Consider the following 23,081-nt stretch of genomic DNA (forward strand, 5'->3'; position numbering starts at 1 on the left):
ATTATGAGAGCTACAATTCAAGATGAGATTTGGGTGAGGATACAGAACCAACCCATATCATAGGTTAAACATTTTTTTAAAAGTAACAAATGTAATTAATAAAGTTGCTGTGACCAAAATAAAGAGTTGTAACAGCTCAGGATTCATCCTGATTCTACATATGTGTAGATATATTTGGAGGAACAGTGAAAAACACCCCAGTTTAATATCTTCCTAAACCTGGTTCAGTATCTTCCTAAACTTAACATTTTTCTTAACTACAAAAATAACTCAGATATTATTAATATAATAATTTGGAAAGTGTTGTTCAAACTCTGCTGCCATTCCATTTTATGAAAAACTTAAGGAATGAAAAGTTATGTTATTCAGTGATGATTATTGTAGTACTATTTTTAAAATAGAATTTGGGATTTATATTAGGTCATTTCACACAATTCTCTATTTCACAAATAAATCAGTAACATCAGTATCCATCAATAACTCCACAACCATTAACATGAGCTGGTTTATAGTTAATGCTGGGTGTGGGCAGAGCAGGAAATTAGGAAATATATTTATAATGAATAAATACAAATTGAGAATAAAAGATATGATAACAAAATAATTGCTAAAGACTAGTTTATAAAATACTTTATTGAATCATCTTATTTTGGTTTGCAGTTTAGAGCAAGTTACTTAGATAAAATATAGGTTCTCTACCTACTCAAGATACATTAAGAATTTTTGTTGTAATTGTTTTTATGCAATAGATTAGATGAGAAATAAATTTAAAGTCATTCCTTAATTCAGAAAAAAGAACTTGTGGAACTAATTCATTTTTAACAATTTTATCGAGATAATTTATGTACCCTAAATTTCACCTACTTTAAGTGTACAATTCAGTGATTGTTAGTATATATACAGAGTTGCACCAGGATCACCATAATTTCATTTAGAACATTCTCCTCACCCAAAAAGAAACTTGTGCCTACTAGCATTTACTTCCCATTATCCGATTCACCCCAGCCCCAGGTGACTAGGTGACAGTTTCTGCCTTTTATATTTGCCTATTCTGGACATGTCATAAAGGAAATCATATGCTATGTGGTCTTTTGTGACTTGCTTCTTTCACAGATTCTTTTATCATGTTTTTGAGGTTCACCCATGTTGTAGCTTGTGTCAGTACCTCATTTCTTTTTATTGCAGAATAGTGTTCTATAGTATGGATATGCCACATTTTGTTTATCTATTCATCAGTTAATATACATTTAGTTTCCATCTTTTAGGTATTATAAATAATGCTGTTATGAAATTTGCGCACAAATTTTTGTGTGGACATATATTTTTATTTCTCTTGGCTATAGATCTAGGACTGGAATTGCTGGATCATATGGCAATTCTATGTTTAATATTTTGAAGAACTACTAGACCATTTTAGAGAGTGGCCGCACCATTTTATATTCCTAACAGCAGTGTATGTAGGTTCCAATTTCTCCACCTCTTCAGCAACATTTTTCATATCTTCATGATTATATCTATCCTAGTTGGGTATGTAGTGGTATCTCATTGTGGATTTGATTTACATGTCCTTAATGACTTGTGACCGTAAGCTTCTTCTTATATGCATATTGACCATTCATATATCTTCTTTAGATAAATATCCAAACTCTTTTTTAAAAAATTGGGTTTCTTTTTATTGTTGAGTTGGAAGGGTTATTTATACATTATGGATAATAGTTTAGTATCACATATAGGATTTGCAACTATTTTCTCCCATGTTGTAGGTTGTCTTCTCACTTTCTTGATGGTGTCCTTTGAAGCACAATTTTTAAAAATTTTGTTGAAGTTCAATTTATCAGTCTTCTGTTGTGTTACTTGTGCTGTTGGTGTTGAATCCAAGAACTAATTGTCACAAAGATTTATCCCTAAGAATTTATGGTTTTATTTGTTACATGTAGGTCTGTTGTGATCACTTTGAGTTAATTTTCTGTATGGTGTGAGGCAGGAGTCCAATTCAATCTTTGCATGTAAATATCCAATTGTCCCAGCACTATTTGTTGGAGATTTTTCTTTCCCCATTACATTGTCTAGGCTCCTTTGTCAAAAATCAATTGACCATCTACATTAGGAGTTTGCTTTGGATGCTCAATTATATTCAGTTGATCTCTATGTCTGTCCATATGCCAATACCACATAACCTTCATTACTATAGCCTTTTAGTAAGTTTTGAAATTAAGAAGTGTGAGTCCTACAACTTTTTGCTTTTTCAAGACTGTCTTGGCTATACTGGTTCCCTTGCATTTCCATATGAATTTTAGACACTCCAGCCTGGGCAACAGAGCAAGACCCCATCTCAAAAAAAGTCAGCTGGGATTTTGACAAAGATACTTTGACTCCGTAGTTCAATTTGGAGAGTTATTACCATTTTAAAAATATTAAGTCTTCCAATACATGAACATAGGATGTCTCTCTGTTTATTTTGAGCTTCTCTAACTTCTTTCAAAATGTTTTATAAGTTTCAGTATATGTCTTAAACGTGTTCTTTTTTTTTTATTTTACTCTAACACCAATGACTTTTGTTAAATTTATTTCAAGGCCTTATTCTTTTTGATGTTATTGTAAATTGAATTGTTTTCTGAATTACTTTAAAAAAAATTTTAATCCTAGTATATAGAAATAAAATTCATTTTTATATATTGACCTTGTATCCTGAAGCTTTACTGGACTTATCAGTTGTATTATTTTAGTGGATTCTGTTGTTTTTTCTATATATAAAATCACGTCATGAAGAGTTTTACTTCTTCCTTTTCAATCTGGATAACTTTTATTTCTTTTTCTAACCTAACTGCCTGGGCTAGTACCTCCAGTACAATGTTTATTAGCAGTGACAAGAGTGGGCATCCTTGTCTTATTCCTGATCTTAATCGAAAAGTATTTAGTTTTTCCACCATTAAGTATGATGTTAGCAGTAGATTTTTCATAGGTGCCCTTTATCAAGTTGAGGGCATTTCCCTATACCCCTCATTTTATGAATGCTTTATCCTGAATGGGTGTTGGATTTTGTCATAAGCTTTTTCCACATCTATTGAAATGATATGGTTTTGTTATTTAGTCTATTAAAATTGTGTATTGTAATAATAATTCATATGGTAAACCAACCTTGTATTCTGGGATAAATCCCGCTTGGTCATGGTTTATAATCCTTTTTGTACATTGCTAGATTTGGTAGGCTGGTACTTTCTTGAAGGTTTTTGCATATATATTCATAAGAGATACTGGGGTGTAGTTTTATTTTCTTATGATATCTTTATCTGGTTTTGATATCAAGTTAAAATTTGTTTGGGAAATATTTCTTCCTCTTATTTTCTGGAATAGTTTGTGAAGGATTTATGTAAAAATTTTTCTTTAAATGTTTGGTCAGAGTCACCAGTGAAGCCATCTGAGCATGGGCTCTTTTTGTGGGGATTATTTGGATTACTAATTCAATCTCTGTCTTGTTATAGATAATTAAGATGTTCTATTGCTTCTTAAATCAGTTTCAATAATTTGTGCTTTTCTAGGACGTTGTCCATTTCATCTAAGCTATCTAATCTGTTGACACATCATTCTTCTCTTACAACCCTTTTTATTTGTATAGGGTCAATAGTCCTCACTTTCAGTCTTGATTTTAGTTGAGTCTATTCTCTTTTTTTGCTTAGTACATCTAGCTAAACATTTATCAATTCTGTTGATCTTTTCAAAGATACAACTTGTGGTTTTGTTGATTTTCTTATTTTTCTATTCACAATTTCATTACTTTCTACCGTAATCCTTATTATTTCCTGCCTTCTGCTAGCTTTGGGTTTAGTTTGCTCTTCTTTTTCTAGTTTCCTAAAATTAAAGCCTAGGTTATTGATTTCAGAACTTCTTCTTTTAAAAAATATAGACATTTACAACTATAAATTTTCCTCTAAGCACTGCTTTTGCAGCATCCCATGTTTTGGCATGTTGGGTTTTCATTTTTATCTCAAATTATTCTCTAATTTTTCTTTGACTTAATTTTTCTTCTTTGACTTATTGGTTATTTAAGAATGTTTTAATTTCTACATATTTGTGAATTTCCCAAATTTCTGTTGTTAAAATTTAATTCCATTGTGATGAAAAAAATACTTTGTAAAATTTCAATCCTTGAATTTGGGACTTGTTTTATTGCCTGAACAATTGTCTCTCTTGGAGAATGTACCAGATGCACTTGAGAAGAATGTGTATCCTGCTATTTTTAGGAGTGTTCTACAGGTGTCTCTTAGATCTAGTGTTGTTCAAGTCTTCAATATTCTTGCTGATTTTCTTCTGATTGTTTCATTCATTATTGAAAATGACGTGGGCCGGGCATAGTGGCTCATGCCTGTAATCCCAGCACTTTGGGAGGCCGAGGTGGGCGGATCATGAGGTCAGGAGATCGAGACCATCCTGGCTAACACGGTGAAACCCCATCTCTACTAAAAATACAAAAAATTAGCCGGGCGCAGTGGCGGGCGCCTGTAATCCCAGCTACTTGGGAGGCTGAGGCAGGAGAATGGCGTGAACCCGGGAGGCGGAGCTTGCAGTGAGCCAAGTTCGTGCCATTGGGCGACAGAGCGAGACTCTGTCTCAAAAGAAAAAAAAAGAAAAGAGAAAATGACCTATTGAGGTATCTAATTATTATTGTGAAATTATCTATTTCTCCCTCGAGATATGGCCATTTTCCCTTTATGTATTTGGGTCTCTATCATTAGATGAATGTATGTTTATAATTATTACATCTTCCTAACAGGTTAACTCTTTTGTCATTGTAATATATCCCTCTTTATCTCTGCTAATAGTTTTTGTCTTAAAGTCTACTTTATCTGATACCAGTAAAGCCACCTCAGCTCACTATGGTTCCATTTACAGGGTTTATCTTTTTCAAACCTTTTACATTCACCTATATGTATCTTTGAATTTAAAGAGTATCTTTTATAGACAGAAAGCATATGGTTGGAACTTGTTTGGGGTTAGAAGAAATACTGTCGACAATCTCTACCTTCTGATTGGCTTGTTTAATCCAGTCACACCTAATGTTATTGTTATATGGTTGTATTTATGTCTGTCATATTCAGACACACCTAATGTTATTGTTATATGGTTGTATTTATGTCTGTCATTTTTCCTGTATTTTAAAAATTTATTTTGTTTTCTGTATGTCTCGTGACTATTTTGTTCCTCTTTTCTTTTACTATCTTCCTTTGTATTAAGTAGGTTTTGTCAAGTGTATCATCTTTAATTCCTTTAATAATTTTTTGAACTACATTTTTTGGTTATTTTCTTAGTAATAACTCTAGGGGCTACAATATATATATTTTAATTCATCAGAATCTACTGCAGATGTATATAAACTTAATTCCAGTAAGATATAAAAGCTTTACTTCTATATAGTTCCAGTCCCTTCCCCAACATTTTGTGCTATTTTTTGTTGCACATATTATGTCTATATATGTTAGAAATCAAATACCATATTGTTATAATTATTGCTTTATATATTATCTTTTAAAGAAGTTAATAGAATACAAACATACTTCAAGATATTTCTGTCTTACCCATCTAAATACACATATACATCTGTAAGAATACATCTATATAGAAATATAGCTGTAGAAATATATTCTTATTTACCATTTCTGGTTCTCTTCATTTGTTTCTGTGGATTTGAGTTACTATCTGCTGTTATTTTTTTATTCACATATAGCTTTATTTCCATCCCCCTCTGTTGTGTTTATTGTCAATTATATGTATACATGTTATAAGCCAAATAAAATGTTATATTATTTTATGAAATTGTCTTTAATCAGTTAATAGAAGGGGAAGACATATATAATTATACTGTCTTGTAACATTAGCTACATACTATTTGTTACTGTAACTCTTTATTTGTAAGGATTTGAATTACTATTTTGTGTCTCTTCCTTCCCTTTAGTATTTTTTGTAAGGCAGGACTACTACCAATAAATTCTCTCAGTTTTTCTTTTTCTCAGAATGTCTTTGTTTACCCTTTATTTTTGAGAGATAACTTATCTGGATATAGAATTCTTTTTTGGTAGCTTTTTTTATTCAGCTCTTTAAATGTCATTTACTTCCTTCTGGCCTCCATTGTTTCTAATGGCATGCCAGCTGTCAGTCTTATTATGGTTCCCTTCTATGTAATGCCTTTTTTTTTTTTAACTGCTTTCAATACTTTATTTTTAATTTCATGTTCAGAATTTTGACTATGATGTATCTGGAGGTGGATGTTTTTCCACCTATACTACTTAGAATTCAATGAATTTCTTGAATGTAGTATTTTCCTACAAATTTTTAGAAATTTTAGTCATTATTTTATTTCTGTATTTTTTTGCATATTTTTCTTTTCTCTATCCTTTCTTGTTTTTAGAGACGGTTCTCACTCTCTTTTCCAGGCTAGAGTGCAGTGTCTGTTCTTTCCTTCTGGTACTCTCAAAATGTGTATGTTGATGTATTTAATGGCATATCATATTTCTCTGAGGCACTGTTTATTTTTCTGCCTTTTTTTTCCCCCTGCTTTCCTTAGTTCTTTGAACATATTTACAATCATTGCTTTGAGTTTTTTTTTTTTTTTTTTTTTGACGGAGTCTCACTGTCGCCAGGCTGGAGTGCAGTGGCACGGTCTCGGCTCACTGCAACCTCCGCCTCCCGGGTTCAAGCGATTCTCCTGCCTCAGCCTCTCAATTAGCTGGGACGACAGGCACATGCCACCATGCCCAGCTAATTCTTGTATTTTTAGTAGAGACAGGGTTTCACCATGTTGGCTGGGTTGGTCTCGATCTCTTGACCTCGGGATCCGCCTGCCTCGCCCTCCCAAAGTGCTGGGATTACAGGAGTGAGCCACTGCACCCGTCCAAATTTTTTCCATGATAATTCCAACATCTTTATATGATAAGGCCCCCTAAAACATAGTTTCTCCTGCTTGCTGTTTTTCCTAAGTATAGGTCACACTTTTCATATTTCTTTGCATGACTCACAGTTTTTTGTTGAAAACAATGTTTTAGGTAAAATATTGTAGCAACTCTGGATACGGACTCCATCCACCCATCCTGGGTTTGTGGTTATTTGTTTGGTCATTTGTTTATCTGTTTGGTGATCTGGCTGGACTAATTCTGTGAAGTCTATTTCCCCCCCAGTCTGTAGCCTCTAATATCTCTGCTCTGACTTTTTACTTGTGGTTATCTTTTAGCCTGGCTTCCTATGGATCACTCCTTGGTCAACATAAGCCATTTTGTGGTAATTTTTACCCTCTACTGTCAAATATGTATGTGGATTGAAGACTGCTTTTGTAATTCAGGGAGTTTTGTGGTTTTACTCTGGATTTAGCCAGGGACTGGTAGCTTGGAAGTTTTGTCACCAGTCACTCCTCAGAGGGTGCAGCCTTCAGCATACACAGTCTTCCAGACCCAGCTATGAGTATATTTTATTTTAAAGTGGATGGAACAGATTATTTTCCAGTCAGTGATGCATCACAGGTTGTACTATACTTATGTCCCTGAGTCAGTAAGGCATCAGCTCTTTGCTAATCAATCTGAACGTGGCTTGGGGAATACTTACAAGTCTACACTACATCTTGCTCTGATTGGTACTGAGTAGGCAGAGCTGGTGCATAAACACAGCCTTCCAGACCCCAGAGATGAATGTGCTCTTAGTGGGCCACTTTAGCTGTATGTTTCCCTGCTTCTCTCTGTTAAACTTCTGGCTGGTCCTCTTTGTTTCTTTGTTGCTATTAGTTTTATGCAGCTATTAGCCTTCTAATTGTTCACCAACAAAAACATTATTTCTGCCTTACAGCCATATAATATAACTGTAATTTGTACTTTTCTTTCCTTTGCAAAGTGACTGGAAAATGAAAGATTAGCCACTGAGTGGACACCCTAAATCGGGGGTTGGCAAAGTTTTTCAGTAGAGGGACAGACAGTAAATACTTTAGGCTTTGCAACCCATATGGTCTCTTGCAACTACTCAATTCTGTCATTATAGCACAAGAGCACCCAGAGTTAACACATAAATGAATGAGTGTGGCTGTGTTTCAATAAAACTTTACAGTTGACCCTTGAACAATGTGGGAGTTAGGGGTGCCAACCCACCGTGCAGTCAAAAATCCCATTATAACTTTTGACTCCCCAAAAACTTAATTACTAATAGCCTACTTATAGAAAAATGAATTTTGAAATAATGTATTTATTGCAATGCATATTTAAATAAACCTTGCTACTTCCAATTGAATATTAATGTATTGAATTGCTGATAGTACCTTCAAGTTTTCTTCACTGCTGTTTGCTAAATTAGCCTACCTTTATGCTTTGATAGTATTATATTTTCAGCTTAGACTAAACTTTTTAAGCTTTGAATTTCCTTTATTTTGTTAACTGTAGATATCGTGTTGAAGGGATAATTCCAGAATCAGCAGCTAAACTATCTGATTTCCTCTACCAAACTGGAGACAGAGTTACATGGGATAAATCATTGCAAGTGTACGATATGGTACACAGGATTGATTCGGTAATTTGTTGTTTAATAGTGGACTTTTAGAACATTAATATATTTTTAGTTTATACCTTAGTGAGTTGATTAAAACTATGTTATGTAGACACAGTATTTTATAGTTTCAAATTGACTTGAAGTCTTTATAAAAGCTTTAAAACTTCCTTACTTTCCAAGAGTTTAATTCCAATTAGCTTTATTCTGCTTGTCAATGCATATTACATTTTGAATCTGGTAAGCTTTCCTGGAATGCGTGCCATTTGTTATAAGGGAACACAACTCAGGGATTCACCTCCAGTACATGGAAAACAAAGGTTAAGTATGCCTTATTGATTGGAAGTCTGTAGACTTATTTTAGTCATATTACATTAGATATTAGGAAACTTACAATCATGGCAGAAGGCGAAGGGGAAGTAAGCACATTTTACCATGGCAGGGCAGGAGAGAGAGGAAGCAAAGGGGGAGATGCCACACATTTTTAAACCACCAGACCTCGTGAGAACTCACTCACTATCACGAGAACAGGAACAATGCAGACACATACCATAAGGACTTAAAGAACAAACGGCATATAATTTTTAAGAGTAGGTGTATGAGTCCGTTCTCATACTGCTATGAAGAAATACCCAAGACTGGGTAATTTATAAAGGAAAGAGGTTTAATTGACACACAGTTCTGCATTGGTGGGGAGGTCTCAGGAAACTTATAATCATGGCAGAAGGCAAAGGAGAAGCAGGCACCTTCTTCACTGGGCAGCAGGAGAACAGCATGGGGGATACCACCCCCATGATCCAATTATCTCCACCTGGTCCTGCCCTTGACATGTGGGGATTACAATTAAAGGTGGGATTTGGGTGGGGACACAGAGCCAAACCACATTAGTAAAGATAAAGTAGGGAAATAACATTATATAGAAGGTTGAAGTTTAGGAACACTTTCAAATACATTATCTCAGTTAAATAGAAAGAGAGAGAATAAAAACAAAGAGAAAACAAAAATAAAGGTAATTGGAGTAGAAAGTTGAGAGGAGAGAGAATGTGAGAGGCAAGTATGGTTTAGAGAGAAACAGAAGAAAGGAGAGTATGAGGTAAGGGCAGAATGAAAGCTCAGGAGGAGAAAAAATGAATGAAATAACAGGAATAATGATACATGGTAAAAAGAGGTTGCATTAGTCTGTTTTCACACTGCTATAAAGAACTACCTGAGACTGGGTAATTTATGAAGAAAAAAGGTTTAATTGACTCACAGTTCTATAGGCTTCACAGGAAGCATGACTGGGAGGCCTCAGGAAATTTACAATCATGGCAGAAGGTGAAGGGGAACACCTTGGCATGAGATAACAGGTAACTCTCCTATTACCATGGCAGAAAAGGAGAGAGAGAGAACTAAGGGGGAGGTACCACACACTTTTAAACCATCAAATCTCATGAGAACTCACTCACTATCATGAGAACAGCAATTGGGAAGTCTGCCCCATGATCCAATCACCTCCCACCAGGCTGATCCTCCAATTCAACATGATATCTGGGCAGGGACACAAATTCAAACCATATCACAAGTAGAAACAAGGATGAAGAAATGGGATAAGTGATTCCAAACTTTGGTCCAGCACACTATAGATATCTCATTTATTTATTAAGACCATTATAAAAATAACCACCTGGGGCTGAGTGCAGTGGCTCACACCTGTAATCCCAGAACTTTGGGAAGCAGAGGCAGGTAGATCACCTGAGGTCAGGAGTTTGAGACCAGCCTGGCTAACATGGTGACCCCGATTCTACTAAAAATACAAAAAATTAGCCAGGCGTGGTGGCATGCGCCTGTGACCCCAGCTACTTGGGAGGCTGAGGCGGGAGAATTGCTTGAACCCAGGAGGCAGAGGTTGCAGTGAGCCAGGATCATGCCATCGCACTCCAGCTTGGGCAACAAGAGTGAAACTCCATCTCAAACATAAATAAATAAATAAATAAATAAATAAACAAACAAACAAACAAGAGTGAAACTCCATCTCAAAAATAAATAAATAAATAACTACCTGGAGGGATGGGGGGATGATTTTCCTCTTTTCCATTAATGTATTAAAATTCATTCTCCATTCCAGTTGTTTGTGTTTTCTCCATCTTAGGAAATCTGTTTTGGGGGGAATCCTGACTTTGTTCCAAAGTCTCCCAGACTGATGTTTATGTTCTTTTGACTAATTAATTCACTTGACAAATACTTCACAAAATACTTCACAAATACTTCACACTTCACAAATACTTTTTGAGCAACTATTGTGAACTCCATACTGTTTCAGTTCACTAGGGACATGTAAGGGAAGAAGACAGAAATCGTCCCTGCTTTCACAAAACTTACATTCTCATCAGAAGAGACATAATAAACAAATAAACAATTTTTTAAAACTTACCGGATAATGAAGGCTAGGATTGGTAAGAATAAATGTTATGTAGGATAATAGTATAGGCAATAACCAGGAGAAGCTAATTTTTAACTAGAGAACTGGGAAAGGCCTGAGTGAGAGAATTAGAAACCTGGGTAACAAAATGGAGGTTAGGGAGATAGACATGCAAAGATCTGGGAGACAGCAGCAGACACAGGGGAAAGCAAATGCAAAGGCCTTGAGGTGGAAAGAGTTTGGCAGTGTTTAATCAAGAGATAAACAAGGTCTGTGGGGTTTGACCATAAAAAGCAAGGAGAAGAGTGGTTAAGAGGTGAGAGGTTAGGCTGGGATCAGATTCTGCAAGAGTCTCAAAGGTCAGGGGGAGAAGTTTTGCTCTATGTTCAGTGGGAAGCCATAGTGTTTTAAGCAAGGAAGTGACTGATTTGATTTACACTTTTAAGAGACAGCTGCTGAAAGGAGCATGGATTATAAGGGGGTAAGAACGAAATCAGCAAAAACAGTTATGAGGCTGTGAGAGTAATCTAAATGAGACATCGTGGTGGCTTGTGCAAGAGTCGTAGACATGGAGAGGGAGGTAAGTCAGGGAACCCAAAGATATATAGAGTCAATAGGGCTTATTGATGCAGGGAGAGAGGAATCAGATAAGTCTTCTAAAACTGGATTGTGATGAAATTCCACAAGTAAGTTTCCTTTGGGAAATTCATTGAACTATATACTTAAAATAGGTGAATTCATGGTATGTATATTAGACTCAATAAGCTGTTTTTAAAAATAAGTCCTAGATTTTTGGCTAATAATAACTTTATTTAAAAGAGATGAGAATGTGAATGATGGAATAAAACTAACTTTTATGATTTTCACAAATGATTACATTTGTAAAATTTCAGATCACTAGGCCTTTAGTTCTTTAAGTCTCCAACCTACATTTCATTTATCAAAGCAAACAAAAATAATTAAATAAATAAATAAATATCCCACATATCTGCCATCATATTATTTATTTAGAACTCTGTAATTTTACCTACTTTTATTAAACTCATCTTAAAATCTAGGAGAGAAGAGTTACAGAAAAGCCCATGAAGGTAAATCTGTTTCATCTTGTAGAAAGTCCTTGATCTTCATCTTGTAAATCAGTTTTATTTTGTAGAGAGGAAGTTCCTATCCACAAAAAACACATGTCCATGATCTTCTTGGGATTTGAATATTCAATTTGAGAATCATTGGGTATCACAAATGAAAATCCAAAAATTTAACTATTTCATTCATCTTTGTATGATACTAATCCTACAGTTTGATTAGCACTTCAGATTTTTTTTTTTTTTTTTTTTTTTTTGAGACAGAGTCTCACTCTGTCACCCCAGGCTGGAGTGCAGTGGTGCAATCTCGGGTCACTGCAAGCTCCACCTCCGAGGTTCACGCCTTTCTCCTGCCTCAGCCTCCCAAGTAGCTGGGACTACAGGCGCCCGCCACCACGCCTGGCTAATTTTTTGTATTTTTAGTAGAGACAGAGTTTCACCATGTTAGCCAGGATAGTCTCGATCTCCTGAATTCGTGATCAGCCTGCCTCGGCCTCCCAAAGTGCTGGGATTACAGGTGTGAGCCACCGCGCCCGGCCCAGATATTTCTATTGTTGTTGCAAGTCATAGGTTATAATAGAAAGAATACTAGACGTGACATCCGAAAACCTGAAAACAAATTCAGAGAGATTATGTGACTTATTCAAGGATAATGCAGCCAATATGTGATAGAACCAGGACTCATACCTGGTCCCCTAATTCTAAATTAGAATTATTTTCCCTTTCTGTAAAGCTTTACAGTATTCATCTCCAGGAGTATGTTTTATTTACTTATTTATTTTTATAATTATCATTCTTTTTAGAGATAGGGTCTCACTCTTGCCCAGGCTAGAGTGCAGTGTTGTGGTCAAAGCTCACTCTAGCTGCAAACTCTTGGGCTCAAGTGATCATCCTACTTCAGCCTCCCAAGTAGCTGGAATTACAGGCATGTGCCACCATGCCTGGTCAAGGATGTGTCTTAACTGCCTCCTCTTCAACCTACTGGTGAGGGAGAGAGTCCCACTCTAGGGTTATGGGGGTGGCCAAACACATAATACCCACCAATGGACAAGTGAGGTAGACTGAAGTTTATTAATCATTAATCACAGACCAAGGAGGGAGAACAAACTATGCCACACAGGGCAACATGGGAACAGGGTGAACACCTAGGGGCTGTGGGAGGCAGCCTTTGTGTCAACAGGGTAGGGTGAGCCCCAGTTCCTGCAGAAGAATGTGATTGACTTGCTTGAATGATTCCATGGGCCAACAGGGAACTGAAACCGCTAAACAGGGATAAATAGTAACTGTGCTGGTCCTGTTGAGAAGGAGGATTGTTTGGCTAGGGGATTTTATCTGCAGGAATGAAGAGGGAAAGGAATGTGCAGTTAGGCCATTCAAGACCCTCCTGGTTTCACCATATGCTAGTTTTACCAGCATACAACACTGGTCTTTAATTTTAGACCTTACACCACAGGGTGCTAAATCAATGTATTTTTCAGAATATATTACTTAGCCTATGTGTAGTAGTAGAAATAGTACTGTATGGGGAATCAGGAAACCTGGGTTCTATTTCTGTACTTATCTCTAGATGTGAATGTGATTTAATCTGTTAGGCTTCAATTTCTCCATCTAAAAATTGAAAGAGTAGATGATCTCAAGATTGCTTCTTGAATTTTCTACACTCATAGATTTAATGCTCCTTTAACGCTCAAAATCCAAGCTGATTTGGTGACGAGGTCTTAAAATTTCAAAGCCCTGCTTTTTCCAAATAGAGGCCAATCATATGCAATACAATTTGCAGGGGGAACAATAAAAAGAATAGATATTAAATAACGGTTGTTATCATTACGGTTTGATTTGTTGCAGGACACATTCATATGTCATACCATTACACAAAGTTTTGCCATGGGCTCTATTTCCCCTCGAGACTTTATCGACTTAGTGTACATCAAGCACTACGAAGGAAATATGAACATTATCAGTTGTAAGTTGAAATATTTTGCCCATATCTTGGAATTACTGTGAGCCATTAATAAATGTTTTTCCTTTATTCACAGCTTCAAAGAAATTATATTTTAATTATTTCCTTTTTAAATTTACTCATGGGATCAACAATTAGACGTATCATGTAGATATGCCTAGTTACACTCTGAAGGTGCCATTTATGTAATGGTCAATGTTTACAACATCTCTTAGACTTTTGCAGCATATATCCTGTAGCACTGAGTATAGATAGATACTTGTAGACTAAAACTTCAGGTATACATTTTTTAAATCCTAAAAAACGAAATTAATTGTTAGATATAATTTCATATTTGAATTGCTTATAATGCACATATCCAATAACTGATAAAACTGTTAAAGAAATTTCCACTAGATGGCTCTTTACATAAATGTGCTTTTATTTCTTTTAGAAACTGCAGGTTTTGATATATCCCTATCCCCACTCCCAAATATGTCACTCTGTAAAATGCAAATGTGTAATCATTTTCTAACTTGCATTATTGATCAAAACATACCATTTCATACCATAAGAATCTATGGACTCAGATAAGATAACTCATGATGAAGGAACTTTGGTAGCACAGTGGCATAGAGCCCGTTTTTCTCTATAATTTGAATTAATTTCACCATTTCTACTTGGGACCAGGGACAATTACGTTTTGTTAATTATTATTTCCCAATAAGATTTCAGTTCCTCCGAGATGTCTTTAGTACTCTACATTTCAGAGTCCAGACTGAGTCATAGCACTCATTCAAACCCAGTTAGCTCTTTCTGCAGCATACCACTAAGGGCTGATGTTCATAATGTTCATATATGTTTAGTTGTCTCATTTTTGAAATGAGGGCACATATAATGTATTCACTGCCTACAACATAAAATAGTCTGTCTGAACAGATCATAGATCTGTTATTTTCCACATTTTGAAAGCAGACCATTTCTATATAATTATTAGTGATCAGAGGGAAGCTAAAAAAAAGAAGTAGAGGTTAAAATCAACAACTAGAGGTAATCAACCACGTGGTGCACAAATCACTACTGAATGTGCTTTTAAAAGTTTCCATTGAATGAATCTTCAATCAGTACCCATAGTTTTCTTAACATTTCTTTTTTTCTTTATCCTACCCTGCACCTTGCTTTAAGCTAAAAATTTTGCTTGCATTATCTCACTAGTGAGGAAACTGAAGTTCATGGAAATTAAGCAGTTAAGAAAGTAAGTTACATAGCTAATAAGTAGGTAACCCAGAATTAAAACTCAGATCTTTCTGATTTTCCAAAATAAGTGCTAACTACCACACCATATGCTTCATAAAAGACCCATACCTGTTTATAGACTACAACAGATTTTTTTTTAAAGAAGACAAGCATAATTTCCATATTTCAAACAGGGAAAAATTCTTTTATAATAACATCACTTCTGGCAGTACTATTACAGGCTCTGTTAAGATAATGATATAAGTGATAAAAATGGAAAATTCATTCAACAACTCTAGTCTCCTAAGTTAGTGTTTTACATTGTATTTCCCATGGAATTGAATTGCTTATGTTAAAATCATATCAGAAAATCCATCTTCTCTGACAAGAGTAGGATTCAGTTGCAGAGAATAAACAAATACATTTTTAAAATATTTTTAGAAAAGTATATACATTATCATAAATTAAATCATAAACCACCCCCCTCTGCATTTACATAGAATACAGATACTGGGTTGCATAATTCTAAAATAAACTCTACTGATTTTTAGTTAGAGTTTGAAGTTGGCTACAGGGAATTGCAGAAGGGAGCATTTTAAAGTATCTTTATTGACAGAGCACCTAACTACTTCAAATATTTTATTTAAAAAAAAAACATGATTAGCACCAAAATCTATGAACCCAGGACCCTAGTAGAATAGTTTTCACCCAAAGCCAGTTAATGGTTTTCACTCAAACCCAGTGAGATTTAAGTTAGTTATCAGCATTAACTATTTTCTGAGATTTGAGCTATCTTTTGCTTCAAATCTCAGAAAATAGTTCAATGATACTTTTAACCATTTTTCTTGTATACAGAAGTTGACAGCATCTTTAGAAATAACTAGCAGGAAAAAGTTTTAGAGGACAATAGTGCTGATACTGGTATTTTCTCAATTTTGGTTTCATATGTGCAAATACACATTCACATATATAAAACTAATGTTAATGCTATTGACTAACTTAAATGCTATATGTTTTTAAAAATATGCTGTTGGAAATAGTTTTTCCTCTGTGAAATAGGTTTCATTTTAATTTTTTAAAATCTCTTAGCTAAAAGTGTGGATTTTCCAGAATATCCTTCATCTTCAAATTATATCCGTGGTTATAACCATCCTTGTGGCTTTGTATGTTCACCAATGAAAGAGTAAGTGTTATTTGCACTTATTTACTTTAACAGGTTTTTTTAGTTCAATTGTTATTTAGCTTAAGATTGCTGGCTCATCAGTAGAAATATGTGCCAGCATATTCTGTTGGGGAAAAAAAACTGCCCCTAAATATGATTTTAAAAATAACTTCTTATAATCATTTTCATTTTAAGTATAATCAGAATGGATACTTTCTTATAAAATATGATCTGAGGTTTCTGAGAGCAGTCAAACACACATAAACATTTCCCAGCAGTTAAGCTTCCTTGATGTTTTCTATTTCTCCATTAGAGTCATTTCTGTAAATTATTAAAGAACTTTTGTGAATTAAAAATAAACTTTCCTAGAATTATAACACACTTACATTTATCAGTAATGAATGCTTTACTTTGAATGAATTCTTCCCAATGGACTACCTACTAAGAGGAGATACCTGCAAAATGAGATCCAGTAAGTATATTCAGATAAAAGAAAAGCTGAAGAAATCAGAGATGAGTCACTGCCTAAAGGTGGCCTTGGGATAAAATGGCAGCATAAAATATATATATTTTGTAAAAGCATATACTCAAATTCAATGTATATCATTTCACAAGTTCCTTAAGTTTTAATGTTTGCTAAATGATTTTTTATTAAGTAAAAGATATTCACACATGAAAACAGATGTATTGGTCAGATACAAATGTCTCAGTACCAGAAAAAAAATGTATGTGAAGGAAGCCCAAAGGAAATTAAATTTTGGACCTGTATTCCTTAACATTTCCTCTACTGAACTGGAAAACTAAAAAACCTCACAATTATTCATGTTAATGTATAGGATTGTTGATACCGATAATAATAATAACAATGTGTGGTCTTTCTACCCACTTGTCAATTTTGAATCTATGGCCAAGACTTTATTCTCCATAGCAGGAGAAAACAAAACAAATGAAGGGTAATTACTCCAATTCAGCAGAGTAAATCAACTGCTGGCACGGACTATGGTTGGAAAATTACACATCTTAAAGTGTGCTTCACAGGCTAAGTCCCCTTCTTGCACCTTGTCAATGTAGAAGTGCACTCCAGTAAATATTAGAAAGGCTTTCTCATGTGTGTAAAGCCATTGTAAACACAAATAAAGATTTAAGACCATATAAACTACTAGTAAGGACAGTAGTCCCCATTTATCCAGGGAGATACGTTCCGTGACCCCAAGTAAATGCCTAAACCCATGGATGGTACCAAACCCTATGTATACACCATGGTTTTTTTAATCTCATAATCAAGACGGCTACTAAGTGACTAATGGGTGGGTGGCCTATACAGCCTGAATACACGGGTAAAGGGATGATTTCACATCCTGGGTGGGACAGAGCAGGACGGTGTAAGATTTCATCACATTACTCAGAACAATGTGCAGTTAAAAGCTTATGAATTTTTCTTATTTCTGGAACAGGTTGACCTTAGGTAAATGAAACTGCAGAAAGTGAAACAGAGCTTAAGAGGGAACTACTCTGTTCTTGGTGTAGCCATTTGAGGCACTGTAAAAATAGTATAAACCCTGCATAGAGAAAAGTATAAGAAAATGGACGCTCACACTATTTGTTGGAATGGTGTCTTCCTTGAAAATTTTATAAAACTATATTCTCCCTTGCACATTTTTAAGTTGACATTAAAATTTTTCATATGGATTATATTGATGAAAAGTAAATTACATTCATGAAAATACAATTCCTAGCATGTGCTAAACATTGACATTTTTTAAAAAATGGTTATACCATCCTTATAAACATATCCAGTAGATTATAAATACCATAATTTGAAGCCCACCATTAAATTATTCATTTCAAAATAAATACAACTTTTAACAGTCAGAAAATTTACATCATTCCTTTCCTCGAACTCACATTTTTATTTTTCCCTCCTATAATTTTATTCTAACAGAATATATTTTATGCTTTGAATTATTTCATAGTCATCCTAATTCCCTGTGAAACTGACGTGTTTAAAGTTTTAAAATTTGTTTTATTTCCTATAACCATACTATCTAACAATTAAAAATATATATATGCCTTCTGGATTAAGTTATCATTATATATTGATCAAAATTAAAAATGTTTATATACAAATATTAAACATAATGCAAACTGTTATTAGAAACACATATTTTATTATTAGCAAAACTGAAATAGCACTTACTATGTGCTAGGCACTGTTATAAACAATTTGCATATATTGACTCATTTTATCTTCAAAGTAACCCCATAAAGTAGGTAGTGTGACACGCTTTTAACCATTACACTCATTTCATTTAACTGTGGGTGTATATTACTGAAAAATAAGACAGCATTCAATATCAAGTCTACTACTGCTTTCATTTTAAGAAAATTGAAGAAAATTTATTAACATAAATGTGTTAAAATGGAGAGAGTATAATTCCAGCACTGTCATTCAATTAAATAATTTTTGATTTAATAATAAATAAAAATAAAATTTCAGAATTATATTAAAAAAAATTTATTTTATTTTTATATAAAAAATTTATGAATTATATACCATAAATTATGTAGTGACCTATTATCGAAAAATATTTATCATTAAAAAAAGACCTGGCCAGGCACAGTGGCTCACACCTGTAATCCCAGCACTTTGGGAGGCCGAGGCGAGTGGATCACCTGAGGTCAGGAGTTCGATCAGCCTGGCCAACATGGTGAAACCCTGTCTCTACCAAAAATACAAAAATTAGCCAGGCATGGTGGTGCAGGCCTGTAGTCCCAGCTACTCGGGAGGCTGAAGCAGGAGAAGCGTTTGAACCCGGGAGGCGGGGCTTGCAGTGATCCCAGATAACTCCATGGCACTCCAGCCTGGGTGACAGAGTGAGACTCTGTCTCAAAAGAAAAAAAAAAAAAGACCTGTCAGCTGACAACTCAATTAGATCCTTAAGTTTTACTGAAAAACAAAAAAAAAGGCATGACTTGGAAAAGAATTTTTTCTCAACTCGCTACTAATCAGATTTTGCCTTTAGCATCTCAAAGATTTTTATATACCAAGGTAAAGCACCATAGTACCATTTAGTGTGGATAACAGGTATGCCTTTGTTGTATAAAGCAAGAGAAGGGCGATTTTGAACAGGCTGATAGCAAAGAAAAAGCTCACATCTCCATCAGAGACATATTTACAGATCTGATTAAGGAAAAAATGCATATGGAAGTTAGAGATTTGAAAATTTATTCTCTTAAAAGTATTCACCCTTTCCGACCCCAGTGTGAAGATCAATGGTCTAGAATATAAAATACCACTTAGAGTGCAGTTTGGAATTAACGTGTCAAAAACTTTAATGCACAAACCTTTGACCTAGAAATTATAAGTATTTATAAAAGTGTAAATGGGGCTGGGTGAGGTGGGTCACACCTGTAATCCCAGCATTTTGGGAGGCCGAAGTGGGAGGACCGCTTGAGGCCGGGAGCTTGAGACTGGCCTTGGCAACATAATGAGACCCTGTCTCTTTAAAAAAATTTTAAAATCTAGCCAGGCATGATTGGGCACACCTGTAATCGCAGCCACTCAGAAGACTGAGGCTGGAGAATCGCTTAAACTCAGGAGTTCGAGGCTGCAGTGAAATAGAATCATGTCACTGCACTCCAGCCTGGGCAACAGAGTAAGACCCTGTCTCAAAAAAAAAGTATAAATGGATATATTACAAAGATATTTTATTGCAGCTTTACTTACAGTAGCCAAAAGTGAGAAACAACCTAAATGATAGTCAACAAAAGGACTGTTAAATAGAATATGAAATACTGTCTGTAGCCATGAAAAACAGTTAAGTAGATTGTATGTACAGACACAGAAGGAAGTTCATGGTATCCTATTAAGATCCTATTAAGATAAAAATAAAACTAGCTGCAGAAAAATATCTCCATTAAAAAATAAAACTATATATGTGGGAAACATATTCATTTATGTACATATGTATGCTGTTTTTGTATATATATATATATATATAGAGAGAGAGAGAGAGAGAGAGAGAGACAGTCACATGAAAAGATAAAAAAACTATAAACAGTGATTATCTCTGGGAAACAGGATAAGGGAAATAAGGGAGGGAAAATTTTCTTTAATTATGAAAAATTTATATTGTTTAAATTTTCATAATAAGCATACATTACTGTTAGATTTTTTAAAGTCAATAAAATGACAAAAAGGAAAGGGTGCCTAAAACTCAAGATTTTAAGAAATATTCTAGCCACTTAATATTTTTAAATACAATTTTTAAGTATGTCAATGGTGAATAAGATAAGAATCCTGCTCTCCAAAAACCTTTAAAGTCATTAGTTAAATCTAAAAATTTCTTATCTTTTTTTAACTCTTCTTTTGCTTACAGAAACCCAGCATATTCCAAACTAGTGATGTTTGTCCAGACAGAAATGAGAGGAAAATTGTCCCCATCAGTAATTGAAAAAACCATGCCTTCCAACTTAGTAAACTTCATCCTCAATGCAAAAGATGGAATAAAGGCACACAAAACTCCATCGAGACGTGGATTTCATCATAATAGTCATTCATGATACCAAAAGAAGAAATGAGGCCATTCTGCTATAAAATCATGTGTAGTAGTTATTGCCGTTTACTTCTAAGTCAACACACATAAATAATACTGTTAAACTATTCTAGACAGTATTCTTGTACACATGGCTGAAGATAGTTCATACAAATAAGAACTCATAGTTGTACAAGAATATGGCATTAAATACAGTTTTTAATCTCACATAAGAATGATGTTAAATAAAGGTGTTATTAGTATATTTTTATCTTTTGCTTTTGTCCCTGTAAAATCCTCTGTATAAGAACCAATAAGAAAGCAGATACAGTCAGAGGTCAGCATTAACTAAAAGTTAAAATACATTTTAAATTGTTTTTCTTTCACTTACTGCTTAAACTGAGAATTGTAGGAAACATGAACATAGAAATTGAAAAGAATTCCACTAAAATGTATGACCAATGACATTTAGAATTTTAAATGGAATGAGTCATCAAACAATTTCTGGTGTGGCCAAGATGCAATAGCCCATTCCTCCCAAGTCTTTCCTCTTAAAACTTAAAAACCCTGCACATAACACAACAAACAACCATAGGAAGACTCAAGCATAGGTGGAAAGAATGCAGCAAGCTATCTATGGATGTTGGGACTTAAGAAATGGCATTCAGTGAGTTCTCTGGGTTTCCTTATTGCCCCCCACATATCCCAGGTGGGAAAGAAACACACACACGTGCGCGCGTGCACACACACACACACACACACACAACTGCATGCATGAAAAGCCTTCTCCTCCTAGTCATAGGACCAGGTGCCTAACAGAACAAAACACTTTTTTATAATGCCCACCCTACACCAGCCAAGCATCAACCTACAAACCACCCCCATGGTTTCAGTGTGGCAGAGCAAGGAGACACTTTTCCATCCTACTCACCCCCATCCCACAGAAGCAGATGGTGGTGCCCTGACACACCCCTATCCTATGGTGTCTGCAAAGCTGAGCAGGGAGCTAATATCCCGTCTTCTACCTGGCAGATGCAGACAGCACTGATTGCCCTTCCAGGTAATGTAGACTGACCAAGCAGGGAGCTGATTTCTATCTTCCACTCAGCAGAAGCAGGTGGTAATATAGGTAGTATGAGTGAAGTCCGGAGACAAAAACAGCTTCCACCCCCAGCTGGCAGCAACAAGACTTAACCAATGTCTTAGTCCATTTTCTGGGGCTATAACAATACCACAGGTTGTATAAATTATAAAGAAAAGAAGTTTATTTAGTTCACAATTCTGGAGACTGAGAAGTCCAAGAGCGTGGTACCGACATCTGGTGAGGGCCTTCTTGCTACATCATAACATGGTGGAGGGCATCACATGACATGAGGGTAAGAGCAAGAGAGAGCTCACTTTTATAACAAAGCCACTTCTGTGATAATAACATTAATCCATTCATAAAAGCATAGGAGCTAGGTAGTGCAAAGAAAGGCTAGTCACCAGGGAGCTTCACTACCCTCTCCCACCCCTACTCCCACCCCTGGAGTCACCAAGGCCCAGCAGGATGCTAAGCCTCCATCCCCACCCTGCATTAGGGTGTAGTGGGAACAGTGATCCACCAAAAAAATGTCCATGTCACATCCCTGGAACTTGTGAATCTGACCTAATTTGGAAAAAGGGTCTTTGCAAAGATAATTAAAGACCTCAAGATGAGATCACCCTGGATTATCCTGGTGGCCCTAAATCCAAAAACAAATGTCCTTATAAGAGATACATAGAGGATAGAGACATGGAAAAGAGGAGACAGCCATGTGAAGACAGAGGTAGAGACTGGAGTTTTACAGCCACAGCCCAGGAACACTTGGAGCCACCAGAAGCTGGAAGAAGTGAAAAAGGATTCTCCCCTAGAGCTTTCAGAGGGAGTGTGGCCCTGCTCTCAGATTTCTGGCCTCCAGAGTTATGAGACAACAAATTTGTTTTTTTAAGCCACTAAATTTGTGGAAATTTGTTATAGTTGCCAAAGGAAACTAATATACCCTCTCTGGTGTTAGCAGGGTTCAGCAGGGATCTGAGCCTCCATTCCCACTAGGTTATCAACAAGGTGAAACAAAGAGGTAGGACATGAGCCTAGGCTGCACTCCACTTCCTTGTCACCTCCCCTGTGTCATCAGGTTTCACTGGGGAGGTAAGCTTCCAGTCCCACTGGAAAGCAAAAAGGATGTGCAAA

General features: G+C 35.4%; 1 protein-coding gene across 1 annotated transcript in view; it reads left to right on the plus strand.

Annotated features, from left to right (window-relative positions):
* The window catches only part of STARD6 (StAR related lipid transfer domain containing 6), a 42,901-nt gene extending 21,769 nt beyond the window's left edge, over positions 1 to 21,132 (plus strand). The window contains exons 4-7 of the mRNA XM_003267524.2: positions 8,412 to 8,538; positions 13,843 to 13,960; positions 16,262 to 16,355; positions 20,714 to 21,132. Of these exons, the coding sequence (XP_003267572.2) occupies positions 8,412 to 8,538; positions 13,843 to 13,960; positions 16,262 to 16,355; positions 20,714 to 20,897 (523 nt within the window). The 3' untranslated portion in view covers positions 20,898 to 21,132. The remainder of the gene's footprint in view (positions 1 to 8,411; positions 8,539 to 13,842; positions 13,961 to 16,261; positions 16,356 to 20,713) is intronic.
* The last annotated feature ends 1,949 nt before the right edge of the window (positions 21,133 to 23,081 follow it).

This window comes from Nomascus leucogenys, chromosome 4, assembly GCF_006542625.1.
Source record: "Nomascus leucogenys isolate Asia chromosome 4, Asia_NLE_v1, whole genome shotgun sequence".
In the NCBI taxonomy this organism is placed as follows: Eukaryota; Metazoa; Chordata; class Mammalia; order Primates; family Hylobatidae; genus Nomascus; species Nomascus leucogenys.